General features: G+C 44.6%; 1 protein-coding gene across 1 annotated transcript in view; it reads right to left on the bottom strand.

The window, feature by feature from the left end:
* The window catches only part of nhsa (Nance-Horan syndrome a (congenital cataracts and dental anomalies)), a 42,076-nt gene that overhangs the window by 12,975 nt on the left and 7,259 nt on the right, over positions 1 to 21,842 (bottom strand). Inside the window, exon 2 of the mRNA XM_079158446.1 lies at positions 17 to 169. Coding sequence (XP_079014572.1) covers positions 17 to 169 — 153 coding nt within the window. The remainder of the gene's footprint in view (positions 1 to 16; positions 170 to 21,842) is intronic.

The following is a 21,842-nucleotide window of genomic DNA, read 5'->3' on the forward strand; positions in this document are numbered from 1 at the left end:
GGGGGGGGGGGCTCACCTCGGTGCGGGGCCCACAGGCTGAGGCTGGCCTGCCTGTGGAGGTCTACCACACATGCTGGTCGTGTGGAGGGTCGGAGGATGTTCCTCTGCTGGAGCCACGGGGATCGGAAATGTGTCGTCAGCTTACTCTCCACGTCCAGGTTAGACACCGCTGTGAGGAGGGGGGGGGGGGGGGGTTAGTTTAAATATACAAATGAGGCATTTTCCGATCAAATATGGGCTCATCTTCATACATTTCCAGAACATAAATGTGAACGTTGGATAAAGTCCGGTTCACAACTCTTGTTTGATGTTGTTTTTACATATGATATATTATGATTTATCTCTGTGTCACTCCATGAATCAGAAATACTGTCAACAGACATAAAAACATCCATTATCTCCATGTTCTATTAATAAATGTATAAATGAGTGTGTGAGTGTGTGTGAACCTTCAGCACATAGAGAGGAGTGAACGTGTAGAGTTTGGTGTGTGTAAGAGCTGCTGAAGTGGAGATTTATCATCAGAGTCTGAGAACAAACTCATTGAGAGAAAACGTCCTTTAAAGAGACGTTTAGTTCATTACAGACATTTAGAGACTCTACAGGTGAAGAGTTAACACATGAACTCATAGATTCACCATGAAGCTTCACCACTTCATCACTCACACTAAGAGGAGGATTTATTGTGTTACACGTTCTCTGAAATGTTCTGTGTAAATATGTAAATGAGGCATTATGTGATGGTAACTGTTGGTGGATTCAGTATAAATCTACAGACGTAAAATAAATGTTTTATTTCCTCTCGTCTGAATGAAGACGAGCCGTCCACGTCCTGATAAACGATCTCGTGTGGAGACGAAGGAGATTCCTGAGAACCAAAATCAGGGCGATCAGCTGTTAGCAGGACAATAGCCTGTTTACTAAAGCAGCGCTATCACCTGCAGCCAGAGAACAGGGATTAATGCAACCCGACGCTGAGACCCCCCCCCCCCCCCCCCCCCCCCCTCAGGTTACTGAGAAGCTCCTCAGGTTACACTTAAAGACTTAGTGGAGTTAATAAGTCAGAGAATCAGTTCAGAGGTCCACAGAAGACTCAGATAAAGAAAAGAATAATTACACTGTAAGAAGTGTCGGGTATTCTGGAGAATGATTTATTTATTGTTGTTCAGTAACAACATCTGATTCTATACGTTTGTGTTTAGAGGAAGAACCAGAATAAATAAGATAAACACCGGAGTAAAGAATCAATTATCACGTGAACGTTGAGTAATTAAACACCTCCCACACACACACACACACACACACACACACACACACACACACACACACACACACACACACACACACACACACACACACACACACACACACACACTAGAGGTGACATAAAGATCAGAATCTCTGCTCACAGCGTCACACATCGATCAGACCGAAACTTTTAGATTAATGAATGAATGAATGAGTGAATGAATGAATGAATGACAGACAGTACGGTCACATGAGGAAGTCTAACGTCCACTCCGTTTTATTTTTGAAATATAATAAAATCATTTTAGTTTAAAAACGATGACGCAGACGAACACCTTCACTTCCTGTGAAAGACGTGTTTTGACCAAAACTCTGATTTGTTCATATTTAAAGTACATTTGACGTGAGAGAGACAGAAATACAGAAGATCTTAATTAACAAACAATACTTTTTATTACAGGAAGTACAACAATACTCTGTTGTATTTTCTGTGACTAAGCAACCAACAACCTGCAAAACTCCATAAAACATCCTCCACTAGAGAGAGAAGAGTTTTTATCAGTGAACTCTGTGATTTAACGCTTTGATTCGTCGAGGACATGTGTGTCCCAGTCCTCTGTGGTGAGAAGAGGAGCTGCTGGTCCTCCTCCCTGCTGAGAGATGAACTGTTGGCCTCCTGTTAACAGCACACTAAAGACCATCTGACACACACACACACACACACACACACACACACACACACACACACACACACACACACACACACACACACATACACACACACACACACACACACACACACACACACACACACACACACACTTCACTTTCTCCTGTTTCTGCTCCATCAACACTCAACATGACGTCACACAGGCGTAAACACGGCAGCGTGGTGGTTTGTACCACATGGTTCACACACACAGTGTCGTCTGCTGTTAATATGAGGCGTCACGGAGCTCTGCTGAGCACAGACACAACATTTCTGATTCAACGACGTCAGAGAATCTCAGCTCTGATCATCTCTAGAGACACGGCGTCACGCTGACACGTGTGATGAAGAAACCCCGTAGCGGGGGATCCACGCTCAGCTGTTAACCCCCAAATAAAGCCAAAGAAAACAGTTTCCTTCACAAGCGACACCGAAACCAAATGAGCCACACGGCCTCAGGTGAGAAGAACAACAAGAAGAAAGAGTCCGACGCTTCACACCAGTCTTTCTTTCTCATTTATTTCCTCTAAGAATCACCCCGTGAACCCCGAGAAGGTGAGATCAAGTATTACAATATGTGACACGACTCATCAATCTCTCCTCCTCAGGCCTGAGGAGGAGGAGGAGGAGGAGGAGGAGGAGGAGGAGGAGGAGGAGGAGGAGGAGGAGGAGGATGAAAGCTGCACCCTCAGACTCCCTCTGCCTTGTAATTTCACTGAGCTCCGGCCCAGACAGGAGCCGAACCTCCTCCTCGCGCTCACACCTGCAATTTCAGTGAAGCCGCGTCAGCAGCAGCAGCGAGTGGTGAGGTCATGAGGAGGTCATGAGGAGGTCATGAGGAGGTGAAGGAGCTCAGGTGAAGCTCCACGCCGACTCCGTCTGCTCCGGAGGTCAATATTTAAATATTCGTTCTAGAACGGGGAAGAAAAACCTGAAGTTTTGGTCCTGAAAGTGTAACGAACTACAACATGTGATGGTGAAATGTGTCGCTCTATAAAATGTTGATCAGTTTACAAAGTTATTCATTTTACCGTCACAGAGGAGGAAATCAGAATTCTATCCTTTTACAGGACGTCCTGGTCAAGACATTAAAGTTCCACAAGTTCACTTAAAAACACAAAGAATAGAAAGTTCAAAAATATTCATACAAAAGAGACGACGGACTTCAAACAAACCAGCGAGTTTCATCAACAGAGAGCCGTGAAGAAGTGAAGCGTCTCGTAAAATAATCTGGTTTAAAGCGTCTCTGTGCAGACCCCCCCCCCCCCCCCCCCCCCCCCCCCCCAGGGTACAGATGGCCTCCACCACTAATCTGTTTATGGTCTGCAGCAGAGAGGAGGAGCGTTAATCCAAACCGCTGAAACAACGAGGACCACTGAACCCACCACGGGGGATCATAGAGGGTCCAGAGGAATGTTAGAGGACCAGGACCCCCCTCTGAGGAACCCTCCTCCAGGACCAGCACCACATGTAAACACATCACGGTTCTATAAAGGGCTTCACTGGAGGATCAGCAGAGCTCTTATCTGTGGTGATCGTCACACTTCTGATGAGTTAGTGTGTTAAATTAAAAAAAAATGATGATTATTTCAACATTGAGGGAACAAAAATGTTTATTTAAACGGTCTATTGAAATCTATTTAAGCTGAAACTAACTAATCACCATGAAAGCATCGTCTCACGTTCACGTCTATCGACTTCAGCACGAAACAAATGAGGAAACAAATGCTACCGACCTGACAGGAGCCAGAAACAACAACGCTAAGAGCAGCCGTCAGAACGAGCTTCAGGAAAAGATCCGAATCTCTGCTGAGGAGGAAGGAGGCGTCTGCAACCAGCTGATGAGTGAAACACAAAGACTATAGATTCCCTTTAATGCCACAATAATACCCGACCAGCTAATCCGCTCATCCTCCAGCCGATGATGAGGATGATGATGATGATGAAGAAGATGAGGAGGAGGATTGTTGACTCTCAGGGAGGAGATCTGGCCACAGACCAGCTGAGATCCTCTGGAGGAACCGACTCCAGGTCTTAGTTTGGGACGTTAACGTTGAACCACTGACGGGATTAAAGCGACGCCTCGATGAGGCTTCAGATCTGATATTATATTTCTATCAAAGGACTTTTAATAGATCTGAATTTAAAAAAGATACTTTTTGCTGAAACAGCAGAGAAGATAAATTATGAAGAAATGAAGTTACAACTAAAACAATAATATCGATAAAATATCTACGATATAACTTATATATATAAATAAGAAATGAATAAATAGTGAAAATACTAAATAAACGGAGAGCCGTCGCTCAACAGCAGTGATTCAATGATCTGGTTACGACAGAACGATCATTAAAGAAAACAAGCTTCTCAATCCCACCGCCGGGTTTTGAGGTTCCGGTTCTCGGAGGACTTGAACCTCAGAACGTTCCCTTCGTGACACATTCTGCAACAGAAACCTCCGATCCGTTTCCTGAACACATTCTTTGGGGATACGTGACACCGCGGGGACGTTTCCGCTGACACTGAAGATCAGCTGCTTCACATTCAGCTCTGAGTCTGAGAGCGGCTCGTGTTTCCGGGTAGAAACCAGAGTTCAGGCTTCAGGAGGAAGTTTGAGTTCAGCGACGGGTTAGAAACACTTCACAGTGCGGTGCGTTTTATGGCGCAGTAACTGGTGGTTATTCATTTACATCTGTGATAAATCAAATGTATAATGTAAAAGCGCTCGTTCAGTCATCCCTCAATCTGCAGTTTGCTTCAGCTCTACGAAGCTTTTCAGCGTCTTTCAGCTCCTGCTGTAGCAGCAGCACCCTGAACGCACCACGCTGAGAGAAACTCAGAGCCAAGAAGAGCCTGACGTCTTTTGGGGGGTTTTTTTCTCACTGTGGTGACTTTTGGTCGAATAACTGTAAAAAACAAATAGAGCAGCCTCTCCTCATAAGAACACTAACAATTCCTCCGGCCCTTAAATCAGCACGGTGTTCATTTCACTCAGATCACATCACTGAGTCCTGCTGGGCCCGGGTCCCTGCTTTCTCTAGACCTTTGAAGTGCTCACACACACACACACACACACACACACACACACACACACACACACACACACACACACACACACACACACACACACACACACACACACACACACACACACACACACACACACCCTCCAGGTACACCTGGCCTATTAGTCTCACGAATGAAAATGCGTGACCTTTGACCTCCTGCTTTTGTTCGCTCTGTGCTCCCGTCTCGCCTTAAAAGAAGGCGGGTCAAGAACAAGACGGAAAAAGAGCTCCTGGGTTCAAAGGAAGGGAAGAGTTAACCACGAGGAGGAGGAGGAGGAGGAGGAGGAGGAGGAGGAGGAGGAGGAGGAGGAGGAAGATCGCGTGAGTTTACTGGAATACGGCTGCTTTCATAAAAAGAAAGGTGAGACAGAAGTGTCCAGGCAGGAAGAGAGAATTTAACATTTCCACGCTGACAAAGCCAAGAAAGAGCAGACAAAGAGCAGAACAGACACGTCAGTGTTTTAAAGTGCTCCAGTGTTGAAGGACGGCGATAAACATCTCCTCACCGTCAACCAACGTCCAGTAAGAGCTGCTTGTTGTTACTGAGTGTGAGACAACATGATGCAAAGAACTCAGAGGAATGAAACCTTCTTCTGTTTCTTGTTGTGTCGTGTTGCCGTTAGGCGGCGTTGGAAACGTGCGTGACGGTTGAGGAGAGAACAGAAAGTGAAGCTCGGTGCTATAGAACAATGTCACGGCTGAATATTTAAGATGCTTTAGAGCGCGTGGACGAGACGGAGAGACTCTCTGAGCGAGACGCACAAAGACAAACGCTTTAAATGTCACCGGAGCGTAAACGAAGGCGTTTGTACTCGATGAGCCGCTTTATTCTCCAGAAGTCCAGAGGACGAACAAACTACATGAAGAGTGAGGAATCAGACAGACGACGAACAAAGACTGCAGGTTTATAAACTAACCTCCACTAGAGAGCTTATAATCATCTGTAAACTCATATCTCATATTCATAAACTACTTTATTACCTTCATACAAGAAACCATTGAAGTATTAAATGTGTTTTAGAGAAACAAAGGTTGAATATCCTGCAAACTATTTGATTTGGCGGATAAATGTTTTATTTAAAAAAATAAAATATATTATATTTTAATTCATTTTTACATTTGGGTAAATATTTAATAATAATTTTCAAATATTTATATTTGAAAATTTTGGAAATTTTAGGAAATTTTGATGTAAATAAAAATGAATTCTTCTTCTTCTTTGTATAATCATAATGTAAATAGTGTTTTAATCAGTGAACTGTTTGAGTCACGTGATCGCGCGCAGACGAGACAAAGACATCAACAACCCGCTGACTGATCCGGAGTCTGTGGATCACACAAACAAAGGAGGCGACAGCAGCAGCAGCAGTTGTTCGTTCCTCAGCTTGTAGTTCAGTGTGTGTGACAGGCCGACGGGGTCAGAGGTCAGCGCTCTGCACGGCGCTCTGGTCTCAGGTCTGTGTCTGTGTGTGTGTGTGTGCAGGTATATGTGCACACATTTGTACACACTGTTATATAAATGTCTGAGCACAACGAGAGGGGGGGGGGGGCAGACACGGGGGAAGGTGTGGTTTGGGAAAAAGAGACAGCGAGGGCAGAAACGTGCACCGGCATGACTGCAATGGAAACCTCTGTTTAACCGGCAAATATGGTCAGACTGAGGTTCATGAGGCCAGAGGTGTGTGTGTGTGTGTGTGTGTGTGTGTTTTTCACACATCATCCAGCTCAGAGGAGTAAACCAACATGAACCGGTAGCTGGCAGGAAGGACGGCTACGCAGCGAGTGAAAACCCAGCAGGAGTTCCTGGTGGTTTCCACCAAAACACCCGACTGAAAAAACGTCCACGAAGAAGAAAAAGAAAGTGTTTTGACTCGTAAAATAAACGGTCGGACACGATTCTGCTGAAGCGTTGAGCTGCTGTGTAACTGGCCAACGTGTCCTCACACAACGCAGGATATCTCACAATAAGTTCTCTTCTTTTTAGTGCGATTTCCTACAAAAGTTCAGCAAAACGTGTCAGTTTACGCTCGCTACATGCAAACAGTCCTTTCAAAATAAACTTCTGTCTTCACAGGAAACAACTTAGTTAGGTTTAGGAAAAGATCGTTAAATACTTCGTTAGGTTTAGGAAAAGATCGTTAAATACTTCGTTAGGTTTAGGGAAAGATTGTTAAATACTTCGTTAGGTTTAGGAAAAGATTGTTAAATACTTCGTTAGGTTTAGGAAAAGATCGTTAAATACTTCGTTAGGTTTAGGGAAAGATTGTAAATACTTCGTTAGGTTTAGGAAAAGATTGTTAAATACTTCGTTAGGTTTAGGAAAAGATCGTAAATACTTCGTTAGGTTTAGGAAAAGATCGTAAATACTTCGTTAGGTTTAGGAAAAGATCGTAAATACTTCGTTAGGTTTAGGAAAAGATCGTAAATACTTCGTTAGGTTTAGGAAAAGATCGTTAAATACTTCTTTAGGTTTAGGAAAAGATCGTTAAATACTTCGTTAGGTTTAGGAAAAGATCGTAAATACTTCGTTAGGTTTAGGAAAAGATCGTAAATACTTCGTTAGATTTAGGAAAAGATCATAAATACTTCGTTAGGTTTAGGAAAAGATCGTAAATACTTCGTTAGGTTTAGGAAAAGATCGTTAAATACTTAATTCCGCTGATTGAGCATCGATTCTGACAAACCAGACATGTTGATGATGCTAACGGTGCAGTTTCGATGTTTAAATCTTGCGAACTTGTCTGGATGGAGAGATGAACACTAAACGTCTGTAGACGACACATTGCTGCTGTGAAAGCGTCTTTGAACGGGAGCGTCTGAGCCGTCAGCTGTGAACCGTGAGAGTCTGCACGACACTGAAAGATAAAATAAAGGAAATGTTTCTAATTATTGAAACGAGCAGCAGGAAGTGAGGACATGCAGAAGAAGGACAACAAACGTTAATTGATTGCAGAAAAGCATCTTGTTGTGATTGGATTGTGTGTTTTTTATTGCTTTCACTAGAGAGGAGGGTTTGTCTGTTTCTCACTACATGAGGAACAATTCTGCTTCACTGCTCCTCTTCCCTCTGATCCTGTGACAGAAACATCTTCCCCTCGAGGGTAAACTGCAGTAAGTGGTCCTGGCTCCTGAACGGCCTGCTGCCTCTGGAGGTTCCTCTCACGGACGTGCTTCATGAACGGTCATTGCGCTGCGAGGGCCGGACGCCGTGGAGCTGAAAGCAGCTCTGAAACTCTCTTTGTGGCCGCGAAGCTGCAGCTGAAGAGCAGCTTTCACTTCGAGATGAACTCCGTTTCTCTAAGAATCCCCCCGGCTGTGCTTCTCTTACGTAATGACGGGTTCCCGTTGTTATGTCACGATGTCAAATTAGTGGGTGCAGCCAAAAACGACACGACATCAACGGCTCGCTCGGTTTTTTGGGTTGTGTGGCGTCAGATTTACGCAAGTCTGAGGACGTATTTTAAGAAAAACTTAAGAAAAGTGTTATTATTAGTAGCATTGTTTATGGATATTCAAGCTTACAAACTCGTTTTCTTTACCAGTTTGGACATCTTAAGTTGTTATCCAGCCGCCTCTGTGCACAAACAACGTGTTGTGTTAATTTGTGCCTCGTTCCTCGTTCCTGTGTCTAAACTCAGACCGGACATGAACGCTGTTCAGGCCTGAAGCCTCCAGAGGCTTCATCTCACTCGGCCTGAGAGACGGATGGAAATGAAAATAGCTTGAGATCAGTGTCGACGTCCACTTTGAGTGACGTGAGAAAACAGAGCACTTAAACCGAAGCACACGTCAGGAAACCGGCCGCAGCACTTCGCTAAAGCTACAAAGCTCATCGGCCACCAGAGAATATTAAATACACCGACTTGTGACCCCGACGCTGTAATTTACTGCACTACCAACCACTTTGCAGACTTTTCTTCTCTGCCATGTTTTTAACCAATCATTAACCCTCCGAACCCCAAAACCCACCGGCGGGACGGAAAAGAATGTTTTCTTTGAACAATCGCCAAATCTACAACGTTTACCAGCCAGAAGCCGTAAAAAAGTTATTATCAACGGTCCCTGAACACATCATGAGTGACGAACGCTTCCGTCAGAAAAAGAAACAAAAACAAAGCTTATAAATTATGATATTTAACCAACAACATTTTATTCTACATGTTCTCATAAATAATCTAATAAAGAGTTCACTTCAACCAGAATGTGTAAAAACATGAAAGTGCGAAACTATGAAGTCATGATTGATTCATCTGAGACCAAAGAGTCATGTGACCACAAGAGAGGAGACACTGAACTACAGGAAGAGGACACAGAGGAGAGAGAGAGGAGAGGACAGAGGAGAGGAGAGAGGAGAGAGGACAGAGGAGGGGAGAGGACAGAGGAGAGGAGAGGAGAGGAGAGAGGACAGAGGAGGAGAGAGGAGAGGAGAGGAGAGGAGAGAGGACAGAGGAAGGAGGACAAAGGACAGAGGAGAGGAGAGGAGAGGAGAGAGGAGAGAGGACAGAGGAGGGGAGAGGACAGAGGAGAGGAGAGGAGAGAGGAGACACTCTGAACTACAGGAAGAGAACACAGAGGAGAGAGGAGAGAGAGAGGACAGAGGAGAGGAGAGGAGAGAGGAGAGAGGACAGAGGAGGGGAGAGGACAGAGGAGAGGAGAGGAGAGAGGAGAGGAGAGAGGACAGAGGAGAGGAGAGGAGAGAGGAGAGGACAGAGGAGAGGAGAGGAGAGAGGACAGAGGAGGGGAGAGGAGAGGAGAGAGGAGGGGAGAGGAGAGAGGAGAGAGGACAGAGGAGGAGAGAGGAGAGGAGAGGAGAGGAGAGAGGACAGAGGAAGGAGGACAAAGGACAGAGGAGAGGAGAGAGGACAGGCTGAAACATGTCAATAGTTTCATATTTACAACATGTGGAGACGTTGGTAGAACGTGTGGACACATTACAACATGTTGGATTTATAGATTTCTTTTTTAACGATTGACGTCATCGTAACTGTTGTTCTGCACTGAAGACGTGTTCTAGTTCTCTCTGCTTCTCGTCGTGCTGGTTCTGGTTCTCTAGAGATGAAGAACTTTATATATTACAGTGAAAATCAAAACCGCAGAGAGAAAACGCCCCAAAACGGCTCCGAGGGTGAAACAGCTGACAGGAGGGTAAACGGTCACGTCTGTATTTATGATACGAGACACGCATGGAGGAGCGTTCTGCCGCCCACGGCCCGCTCTGGGTGTGTGCTGCTCTGCAGGCGCTCTGGGTGGCTGCATACTTCAGACCACCGGCGAGCAGCAGAGGACGTGGACGGACTCAAGCTGTTTCTAATGGAGGCCAAACTCCACCACATGGAGCTACTTTTTTCTGTCAGGAGGCCGAAAACCGAACTTTACCAATCCTCAAAACTTGACTTTCTGCATCAGATCAGCTCTGCAGAGTCAGCGGGAACACCGAGAGTGTTTGTGCTGAAAGATACGTTATCGCTCGTCCTCTCAGTGGAAACTCTTCAGGACGTTTCCTGTCTGTGTTTACGCAGTCGTAGCGTGAAAAAAATGAACCTTTTCAGGAAGAGTCGAGCCGTAATAATAATAATAATAATAACAAGCCAGTCGGGCTCTTTCTCCCTGAAAAGCACCTGTGGGAGCTTCAGCCAAGTCATAAAAACACACACAAGCCCTTAAATCTGCCCGGCGACGTCTCGACCCCCGAAGAGAGAAAATCTAAGAAAAAATACAAACATCTGTTTGCTGCCATCGAAGCCCCGGAGAGGTTTCTGTGAAACTACGGAGTCTGACTTCCCTCCACTGGAGGAGGAGGAGGAGGAGGAGGAGGAGGAGGAGGAGGAGGAGGAGGAGGAGGAGCTCCTCTGCAGCTGAACAAACAAGCTCCTGCAGCATATAGAGGTGTGTCTGTGTGTGTGTGTGTGTGTGTGTGTGTGTGAGCCTCAACCTGACCTTCTGCACTTCAACATACCAGAAGCACTAATAACACACACACACACACACACACACACACACACACACACACACACACACACACACACACACACACACACTTTATTATCAAATAGAATACACTATATTCTCTTTTGTCAATTCAATTAAATAAAAACATATATATATACATATACATACACACACATACTGTATATATGCAGACTAGGCACTTCCTGTTCTTGGTCTGCAGGAAATTAAAAAGATGGTTTCCATGTGTTTTGATCATTTATCTCTATATTTATGGATTTGATGCAGAGGTCAAAGTTCATGTACTTGTACGAATGAAACGCTTGAAGTGACCAACTGGAGAAGAACTCTGTGAGGCCCAAAGCGTGAGCGACCAATCCGACGCACAGATACAACCACTTCCTTCATGGGTTAGTTATATTATTATATATTATTATATTATTTAGAGCCAAATGATGCTTAAAAACAACAAAACAGCGATTAATCCCCAAAGACAACTATATTAGGAACAAAGAGGTGTAACCAGAGAAAACACTGTGAACTGCATTAATCACACTGATTCACATAAAACACAGACATTAAAAAGGCAAATATGAGCCGTTCTGCTTGTGATCGGTATCAGAAGAGATGGTGATTGATTTGCTCAGTAAGCTATTTCTCCCCCCAAATGTTTCATGTATTTATTTTATTTTACTTTAATTATTTTGTTATAAAAGAAGAAGAAAAGAGAAAGTAACACGACCGGACTGTCTCTGCCCCTCGAGGAACATGTTAAATACTTCTCGTACGTATCTGCACGGTCGACCGTCATCAAACCTCTGAGTCAGAAGGGAAACGCTCCCGTTACGCTCGGCTACGATCACGCGTTTCAGCCACGAAGCTGCTGAGGCAGCGACTCTGGATCTGGATCTGGATCCGTTGAGGCCTCCGGTGTGTTTGAGGGCGACGCCGTCATATACAAGGAAACTCAACCCTCACTCGCACAAACAACGACGGCTCCCGGCGTCCCGGCTGCCTCGCCTTTCCTAAATATCAGAAGTCACCGAGGAGCCTCCCGGCGGGGCAGCGAACCCGATCCGAGCAGCTGCATTGTACTTCACAGAGCGAGCGTATAGAGTTTCCAGAGGTGGATATTCCCATCGGGGTCGTGTTTCATCTGGAGTCAGATGTTCCTGAGCTCCAGCTAATCAAACGTAGGTTGAGAGGAACGCGCCGGCCGTTGGGTTTCTAGATCCTTCCTCTGCAGCGGAAAGTCTTTCTCACACTCCGTTAGTCTCAGATTATAAACCACGATCGTTGATCACGTGGAAGACATTCGCTGCTTTAAAGAAGCATTCTTCACAGCAGCAGCACAACCCTGAAACCAGTGGTTGGGTTAGACTTCCTCGTTGTAACAGTTCTGTCTTAATCTATCGTAAACCGTCATTATAAGACATAAAGAGTCAAAGGTGGTTTATAATCCAACACACTTTTTGTTTAAATTCAGCAAATATCTCTTCACGGTCCGCTGACACTTTACTAATTTTACATTTCTTTTGAATTTTGGACTGAGACAGCGGCCGAACAAGATTATAAATTGTTTATTCATAAAGGAAACTATAAACAGATCAAAACACAGGAACGGCCTTAATAAACAAAAACACCAACATCATCCTCAGTGTATACAGTAGATGCTGCTAACATGCTGGCAACATTAAGCAAACATGGAGCAGCATTAGCATTCATGTTAGCATTAGCATTCATTTCGATTACTGGATGTGGCCTCAAACACCGACTCCTCTTTCGAGCTCTGTTTTGGTCTCCACCAGCTCGTCGTTCACGGCCAAACTTCTGCTCTAAAGAGTTTGATCGGTGCGTCGCTCTACCGGGCGTCTGAAAAAGACAAAACTCAAAGTGGAACGCAAAGCAGAAGACGCCAACGCCACCACGCACCTCGTCAGACATTTGAAGGTCGGTCACGTCAACGAGCAGGTGTAGCTGCTCTGGTCTGGAGTAGAATATGCCCAGAAATAAACGGTTCATGATATACACAATAATACCATTCGGTTTGTTAACTGATGTTTAGAAGCCTCGAGTTCGGCATTTCGGCCGTCGCCATCTTGTTTTTTTTGCAATCAGAAGTGACAGAAGAGGGCGGAGCCTAAAGGTCCCATAAAACTTTCATGATGTGTGTGTGTGTGTGAATGAATTGTGTATAAGGAGCAGGGTTTTACAGAGATTCCTCCTCATGCAGGGTTCTTCATGGATCAGTGGACGGACACATCAAAAGGTGGGCGTCAGGACTTCTGTTTATGATCCCCCCCCCCCCTCTATGATCTGAGGCTCTTTTCTTTTACCTTATATAGATAACACTCCGATGAGCGCCTTCACGTATGAGCTGAGGCTTGGAGGACTCCCAGGAATACTGCCCGTCCCTCCCCATAACATCAGGATAAACTAGGCACAGGAGGCCAGTAAAGAAAGGGGGAGGAGGGCATCTACAAAGAGGCGAAGAACGGGGGAGGGAGGGGAGGACCAGCGGGGGAGGGAGAGGAATTTCTTCATTACTTTCTCTAACTTCTGAAGCTCTGCTCCGCATTATCTGTTTCCCCCTTTAAAGAAAGTCGTCACACTCGTCTGACCTCTTTCTGAGCGCGTTGTGCTGCGTACAGTTCACACATTAACTCACACTTATAAAATCACAGCTCTCGGCCATACCGCATCTTGTTGACCAGCCGGCGGAAATCTCGTTAAAAAACACACAAACTGTGTTTTTAATGGATTCTCTGGCTCGGGATTTAAACGCCGACTGGGCAGAGCCGGCAAAGCTCAGCGCCAAGTCCGACCGCAGATTCCTGCAGTACGATCGCAGCCAAAAGGGCAAGTCGTCACCGAGGGGAGCCGAGTCACAACCAGGCAGCGACCTCCGGGTCTGAAGAGTGAAGTCAAAGCTTCATGTGTTAAAGCTGCATTCTCTCTAGTGTCCACCAGGGGGCGACTCCTCTGGTTGTATAGAAGTCTATGAGAAAATGACTCTACTTCTCTCTTGATTTATTACCTCAGTAAACATTGTAAACATGAGTTTATGGTCTCAATCTCTAGTTTCAAGTCTTCTTCAATACAGCATGATGTTCATTTAGTAAATGATGGTCCATTTAGAGTCAAACAGACCATAAAGCAGGGGATGCTTTAGGGGCGGGGCTACACAGTGATTGACAGGTCTCTACCACGCTGTGTTTGTCTCACAACTTCAAACCTTTCAGTGTGTTTCCACTTCATAAAAGTTTACATTTTATGGGGATTTCAGATCATTAATTCTTGTATTTGAACACAGTTCGACATCTTCACTCTTCACTGATTTGATAAAGATGAAAAGTTGCCCAACAACGAGTTGCATCCCAGTCTAAGTCCCGGTCTCTCTGTGAGACGAGCAGAGTTTAGCCTCCAGCTTTGGTTCAGGTCGAAGCGTGTTCACCTTTCTCCAGATGGTTTCTGTTTTTCCCAGAGAGCTCCGTGTCCGACCAAGAGAACAAAGATCTGACCTCAACCCCGTTGATCTCTTTGATCACAGACGACACACTGGGACACAGTCCATGTCTCACAATCCATCTAAGTTAATAACCAAATAATCAATGGTAAAATCCCCAAAACAGCAGCATTTAAAGACCTTTCCAACCAGTTCATGTGTTGACCCTCTTCACCTGTAGAGTCTCTAAACGTCTCTTTAAAGGACGTTTTCTCTCAATGAGTTTGTTCTCAGACTCTGATGAAGACTATGTGCTGAAGGTTCACACAGAGGGGTTTGTTCACACAGCACTCACACACTCATTTATACATTTTATTAATAAAAACATGGAGATAATGGATGTTTTAAGGATTAGGAGAATTCCTCGACACTCTGAGGTCACTAAAGAAACGTTTTTAGTGTTTTTCTGGTGAATTATGGGGATATTTTCTCTACAAGCTCTCAGGTTTCAAACACACATCCAACTTCCCAGAAAGTCCCTCAGAAGTGGACTCTCTCTGCCAAGAGACGATGATGTCACCGCGGGCTCCTCCCCCCCCCCCCCCCCCCCCCCCTCCTCCCCCCGGCTTCTCTCAGGTTATGTAACTGAAAGTAAAACTCACATGACAGGACTTTAAACATCCTCCTCTGATCTCACTGAGATCAATAACGAGCCGCTGATTCATTAGTCTGATTATTTTCTTGCATTTAAAGAAGAAGAAGTCTCATCTCACCGAGAGGAGGCCGGTTTAGATTTGGTTATTTAAACAAAACCACGTTGATTATATTTGGAAAAATGTTTAAAGTCGTGTGCTGCTATTGGCCGGGAGTGCGTGGTCTGTTAGCCAATGGCGTCGCTCTGCATTGTTACTGTGTGTGTGTGTGTGTGTGTGTGTGTGTGTGTGTGTGTGTGTGTGTGTGGTCATCCTCATCCCTCTGCTGTGCAGTGTGTGTGTGTGTGTGTGTGTGTGTGTGTGTGTGTGTGTGTGTGTGTGTGTGTGTGTGTGTGTGTGTGTGTGTGTGTGTGTGTCTTTAGGGGGGTTTGCGACCTCCATACCGAAGCCAACCAAGCAAGATGATTTCATTGTCTCCTCCTCTAATTGCTCATTTCACGATCATAATGACTTAGATAAACATCTTCTTCAGCCTCTTTCTTCACAAACTGACGGACGCGAACACGACAACAAATAGCAACACGGTGAATCATTTTCTTCTGGTTTGCTCTCGTTCTCTCAGCACAAACACCGCGGCAGCAACTAAATACAATACAAACCGCCGACTCCGGTCCGGATTATCACACGATCCTGAACCGGAGATTCCTTCTCTCCGCTCCCTCATGAAATCCCCTGAAACTTGTGTGAGAGAGAGAGAGAGAGAGAGAGAGAGAGAGAGAGAGAGAGAGAGAGAGAGAGAGAGAGAGAGAGAGAGACACACAGACAGACAGACTAAACTAAAGGTAAAGTATATCTGGGTACAATTACAGCCCTCCTTCATTTTCCATGTATTTTAACGGTCAGCTGTAATTTGACCCTGCAGCTCGTGTGATTGCAGACGTCTGCTAAACGTCGAGTGTCTGAACTCATCTGGATGATCACGTTACAGCTGCAACGCCCTCCAGTTCAAATGAAACGCGATGTCACTAACGTGTTGATGACCAAATGCAAAATACTCCTCGCGTCAAAACTACAGAGATGCAAATACGCAACTCTTATTTCACAGTAAAAGTTTTGAAAATATTTATTCAGGCAGAGGACCAACTACCAGGATGTTATTGACTCAGAGCAAATACTTTATCCAGTTCCCCGTTTGCAAAATTCTCTGAGTGAATTTGAGTCAACAGTTGTATGGCGGCCAGAGCTTTTATTGTGAAAGGTAACAGAAGGAGTGGAACTGGTCTGCGCTGCTTTTGTTAATGTTAAAAGGAGTAATAAATTGACATCAGGAAGTGACCATAATCTGGACTGAGGAGGAGTGACGTAGAGACGCCGTATACGTCTCTGGTAGAGACCTGTCAATCACTGTGTAGCCCCGCCCCTAAAGCATCCCCTGCTTTATGGTCTGTGTGACTCTAAATGGACCATCATTTACTAAATGAACATCATGCTGTATTGAAGAAGACTTGAAACTAGAGGTTGGGACCATAAACTCATGTTTACAATGTTTACTGAGGTAATAAATCAAGAGAGAAGTAGAGTCATTTTCTCATAGACTTCTATACAACCAGAGGAGTCGCCCCCTGGTGGACACTAATATTGGTAATTAAAGTGTAATATTCAAACTGTGTGCTTCATTAGAAAAACTGTCCTATATTTTCATGTTTCATGTACATTTTAAACACATTTTTTGGAGTTTTGTGGGCAGAACGAGGGCAGAACTTTCCATTTAATCTGTAACTGCAGTCTTGGTTCAAAGAGTGATTTAAGGTTGATTTAAGAAGAAGGATCTACCAAAACCCCCGGTTTCTTTCACAAGTAGTAGAGGGGGAGAGATGTGTTTGTAAACGGGGGAGGGTGATGGGTGGAGGGGTAAAATATGTCCTTTCTCCACATGTGAGAGACCCCAGACTCAGTTATGTGTGACCAGCAGCCCCTCTCATCAAACAGGCTTCTATCATGTGAAAGGACTCGGTCGTCATCTGCGAGCTCCAAACTTCACCGATTCGGTTACTGTTGATCAAATTTCACAGAGCCGAACAGACCGTCTGACGTTCGTTAATCTGCTTCCTGATGTCGCAGATCTTCACGGTCAAACATGAGAAAAGTTACCAAGCAAATATTTGACGACTCCTCCGCCTCTCCTCCCTTCTTGTGTGCTCAGAGCTGCAAGAATGTGAGAGGAGAGCCAACAATGCTTTTAGAGACACCGAACTCTTGTACACAAAGCCATTCGAATAGTTCCTGTGTGCAGGAATGAACTTCCTTTGAAGACACAATGAGATTTTTTTTTTAGGGTTCTTAATTGGCATCTTCACAAGGCCGGGTCAAGAAACGACGGACTGCACCGAAGAAGAAACCAACGCTTGACGTTCAGAAAGACGCATCTTTGATGCTGTGATCACAGCCAACACAAAGCGAATTATTCGTGCGAAGCGATAAAACATACAAAGTCAATGCTGAGATGCGAATACACGCAAATATCATGCCGGGTGGTTGGTTTACTACAGCTGTATGAACATAAAATAGACAATTCTGCTGTGATTAAACTGCAATAAACGGATAAAAATGCTGCCGTACTAGCGACATAATGATGACGATTTATAAAAAAGTTTATGTTTTGTTAGTTCTCTCCTCAAGGCGAGAAGCAAACACCTTTTAAAATGCTCGTTTTCTGAATGGAGGTCGGATTGATCGGCGCTAGGCTATGCTAACATTGTAGCTTGTGTATTCGCTCGAGAAATTCGTGTGACGCTGTCATTAAAGCCGATCAGCGTTGAGATTCTCCACCTGTCAGACCAGAAAATATGTGTAAAAATGTACAAGTATAAACCACACGGTACACGCTGCTGTATTTACGTATAGGTGACGTTATTTTGAGTGTTGATGGAGCTGCTACAATGTTAGCGTAGCCTAGCACCGATCAAACATTTTAAAAGTTGTTCGTTTGTCATCTTGCGGAGAGAACTAACAAAACATGAATTCACACTATTTACAAATCAGCATCATTATGTAGATATTTCAGCATCATTTTTATCCGTTTATTGCAATTAAATTAAATTGAAAAAGTAATAAAAAAAAGAGCAGAATGAGGGAAGCATACACAGACGATCAAACTGCCGCGAGTAGCTCAATGCGGAAATTTGCTTCACGTTCGGTGTGAACATCATTCGTCTTCTTCTTCTTCTTCTTCTTTGACGTCTTGAGGCTGAATGAATAACACAGTGTGGGAACGATCCTGGGAAGTGATTAGTCCGGCTCCACTGGGCGTGACGCCACAGCAGGCTGAACCCTGGATCAACAGGAACACCGAGGACGGAGAATTTGGTAATTTGGTCCCGACAGTGACTTCACATCGACTTCGTTGCCGAGGCAAAAGTGACATCACTGCGAGTTCATCCCGCCCCGACGGAAATTAACTTCACAGAAGCTCCACAGACCTTCTCATCATGAACAAGAGGATCGGAGCCAGCTGAGCGGCAACATTCACAACATTCACAACATTCACTGCTCACGTCCACAGCAACTTTTAAAAGTGGTCGTCAGGCAACCAGACATCAGCTTATGGTGGCCGACGCTAAAATATGGTTTCCTTGTATTTAGACAAATGAAGACGCTGTGCAGTTATACGTAATAATGAAGATGCAACATGTTTAAATGTTTATGTTGTAGATGTTTTGCAATATTTCGGGATTCTTTTCCTCCAGGACTTCACACATTTCGTTCTGGTGCATCTGGTTCTTTGTCAGTTTAATCAATTTTAACATTCGTTTGTGACGTTGACAAAACTACTAATGCCCATCAAATCAAGGCAAATGTTTCATGATAAAATGCTTCATTTCATAATCATTTGAACTGTTTTAATGTGAAAACTATCTTTTCTACAGTCTGCACCAAGTGACTGTGAGAACAAAGAACTTGAGTTTTCAGTTTAAATCAAATGAAATGTTTTCTTCCTGTTAATGTCAAGGAGGCTGTTCCATTGTGTTAGAAGCACGTATTCGCTTTCTTCATGGTAGTTTGTTGCCTTTGGACAGAGCTCGGCTGAACATTTATAGTTTTTATGCTAAACTAAGGCTACGAGATGTAGCTTCATATCAACTGTGCAGACACGAGAAAGCGAACAATCTCCTCATCCAACTCTCGACAAGAAAGCAAGTGAACATCTTTCACAGTCCTTCCCTCAGTTCGTCCACTAATTTAAAAAAGATTGTTAAAAGCTGCTCGGCTCAGAAACAAATACGCAGTCGAGTCTTTGAAATGAATCAAAGTACAAACAGGCTCGTGTCTGAGTGCACGTTGGCTTATATTTGAATAAAACATGTGATTATAAGGTCGACCCACAACACACCAGATGTCACTCTCGCTGGTTTTTAGGGGGCGGAGCTCGTGATTGAATATTTAATTAAGGGGACAGATGTCTTTGTCTTTGCCTCGATAACGGGTCACCGGCAGTGACACCCGACTTCACAGGGACAGAAGTGTGTCACCTAACGGGAGAGATTAGGGCCGACCGGATTAAAGCGTCTGAGGTCAGGTAAATAAACACACCCCAGGGTCTCTGTCTTTTAGAGAAACAGACTATTGTTTGTCCAAAATATATATATAATCATATATATAGGATCAGGTTTCTGCGAGTTAATTCACGCTACACGGGAACAACAACACTGGTCACTAGCTACCGGGTCCGTACTGAGCATGTGCAGACTACAAGTTTCAAACCGCGACGCTGGACGTAAACGTAGCGTAAGATTATGCGTTGTAAACTGTAAACGTAGCAGTGCGGATGTAGCCTTAAAACTAGCCTTAAAACCAGCAATCATCTGATGTGTGTTTGACAGACAGGAGTCATGGTGATGAAGACAGGAGACCCTCTTCATGTGTGTTCATGGAGGGAAACCAGGTCTCAGCTGATCCCGGGTTTCAGGCTCGGTGTAAAAAAAAACGACGCGTTTGTGTCGCGAAACGTGTCGGGAAACAAAGATCCGATGGCTCTGTGACCTCACAAGGAGAGTAAAAGTCCAGATGGACGGGTCACATCTGCCCCCCCCCCCATGTACTCCTTCACCCAGAGGCTTCGGGGAATGTCTGGACTGCAGAGGTTATATTCCTCGACTCAGCGACGAGCGTGACCAACGTGAGCCGTGTGGCGTGACGGGAACACAACAAAAACAACTTTGCAGAGGTTAAAAAAAACAGCAGGCTCAAACGGGCCTGAGGCGACTCATTAGGATAAATCCCACAGCGTCATGGACGGATTAAATAAAACATCATAATCCAGAGCATCAGGGGAATATGCTTATTCACTGCACTGCAGGTTCATCAATGAGGATTCACTCTGTTCTTTAACAACATCTTCACATTCTGCAAAGATTCCAGCGACTGACCCCCGACCTCCTCTGTGACGTCATAAAACACTGAGAAGCTTCTTTGTGTCGAGAGATGAACGGCGCTGACATCCGTCCACGTCAACATACGAGCAACACCGTCACAACAATCCAGTCCGTCACCGAGAACCAATTAAATCCACCGGTTTCCTACTCGCACGCCGTCAACAGACGTCGGAAAATGTGAATGTCGATAAAAAGGAGGAAAAAAAAAGAGTCGCGTTTCTCCACATTGTGATGCAGCGAATGAGGCGATAAAAGCTGCTGTGAAGCTCGAAACATTCCGTCAGCGTCACATCAACGCCACGTCAACGTCAGGTCAACGCCACATCAACGTCACATCAACGCCACGTCAACGTCAGGTCAACGCCACGTCAACGTCAGGTCAACGCCACGTCAACGTCAGGTCAACGCCACATCAACGCCACGTCAACGTCAGGTCAGCGTAATGTCAAGTCAACTTTACGTTGTCTTTACGTTGTCTTTACGTCATCTTTATGTCATCTTTACATCAGTGCCATGTCAACGTCATGCCAATGTCAGCGTGATGTCAAGTCAACTTTATATTGTCCTTACGTCGTCCTTACGTCGTCCTTACGTCGTCCTTACGTCGTCTTTACGTCGTCCTTACGTCGTCCTTACGTCGTCCTTACGTCGTCTTTACGTCGTCTTTACGTCGTCCTTACGTCGTCTTTACGTCGGTGCCAAGTCAATGTCAGGTCGACGTCAGCGTAGAAGCGACGGTCTTTACCGGTTCCATCTTGTCCTCGAATTTCAAGACGTAGAGCTGCCAAACTTTCTGTGCTCTGCACAACAAAGCGGTTATTTTTTTAAATTGTGGTGTCAACTTTTGTGATAAACGCATCTTTAAAGACGGCAATATTACACAAAAAGAGAGAATCAGGAGAAAACTGCACTGTAGAATAAAAGCTATGTTCAACTTGTTCAATGAAAGAATTAATTTCTTTCAATTCAACGTGTTGTATTCTAGCGGCAGAAAGGCAAAACTGAGTACACGATGTATCTAATAGAGTTATAGCAATATTCAACATCATCACACATATAACTCATATTACATCAGAAACAATACAACCAAAGAACAATGTCCGATAATAAGAAAATTAAACGGATGAAACCCTAGAATATGTAGTAAAGTAATGAGCCTCATGTGTACCCACATATTGTCTGTATAAAGTCTGTGCAGACAGCTGCATAGACTAACATGAGAGCAGATCACATGAGATGTGCACGTGAGACGCTTCCAAGTGTAAAAACTTCCTCCAGTAGTTTTACAAACATGTGAAGACAAACTGATGAGTAGAGATCGATCACAGTCTCCTGCAGCTA

This window comes from Pholis gunnellus (genome assembly GCF_910591455.1).
Source record: "Pholis gunnellus genome assembly, chromosome: 4".
Lineage (NCBI taxonomy): Eukaryota > Metazoa > Chordata > Actinopteri > Perciformes > Pholidae > Pholis > Pholis gunnellus.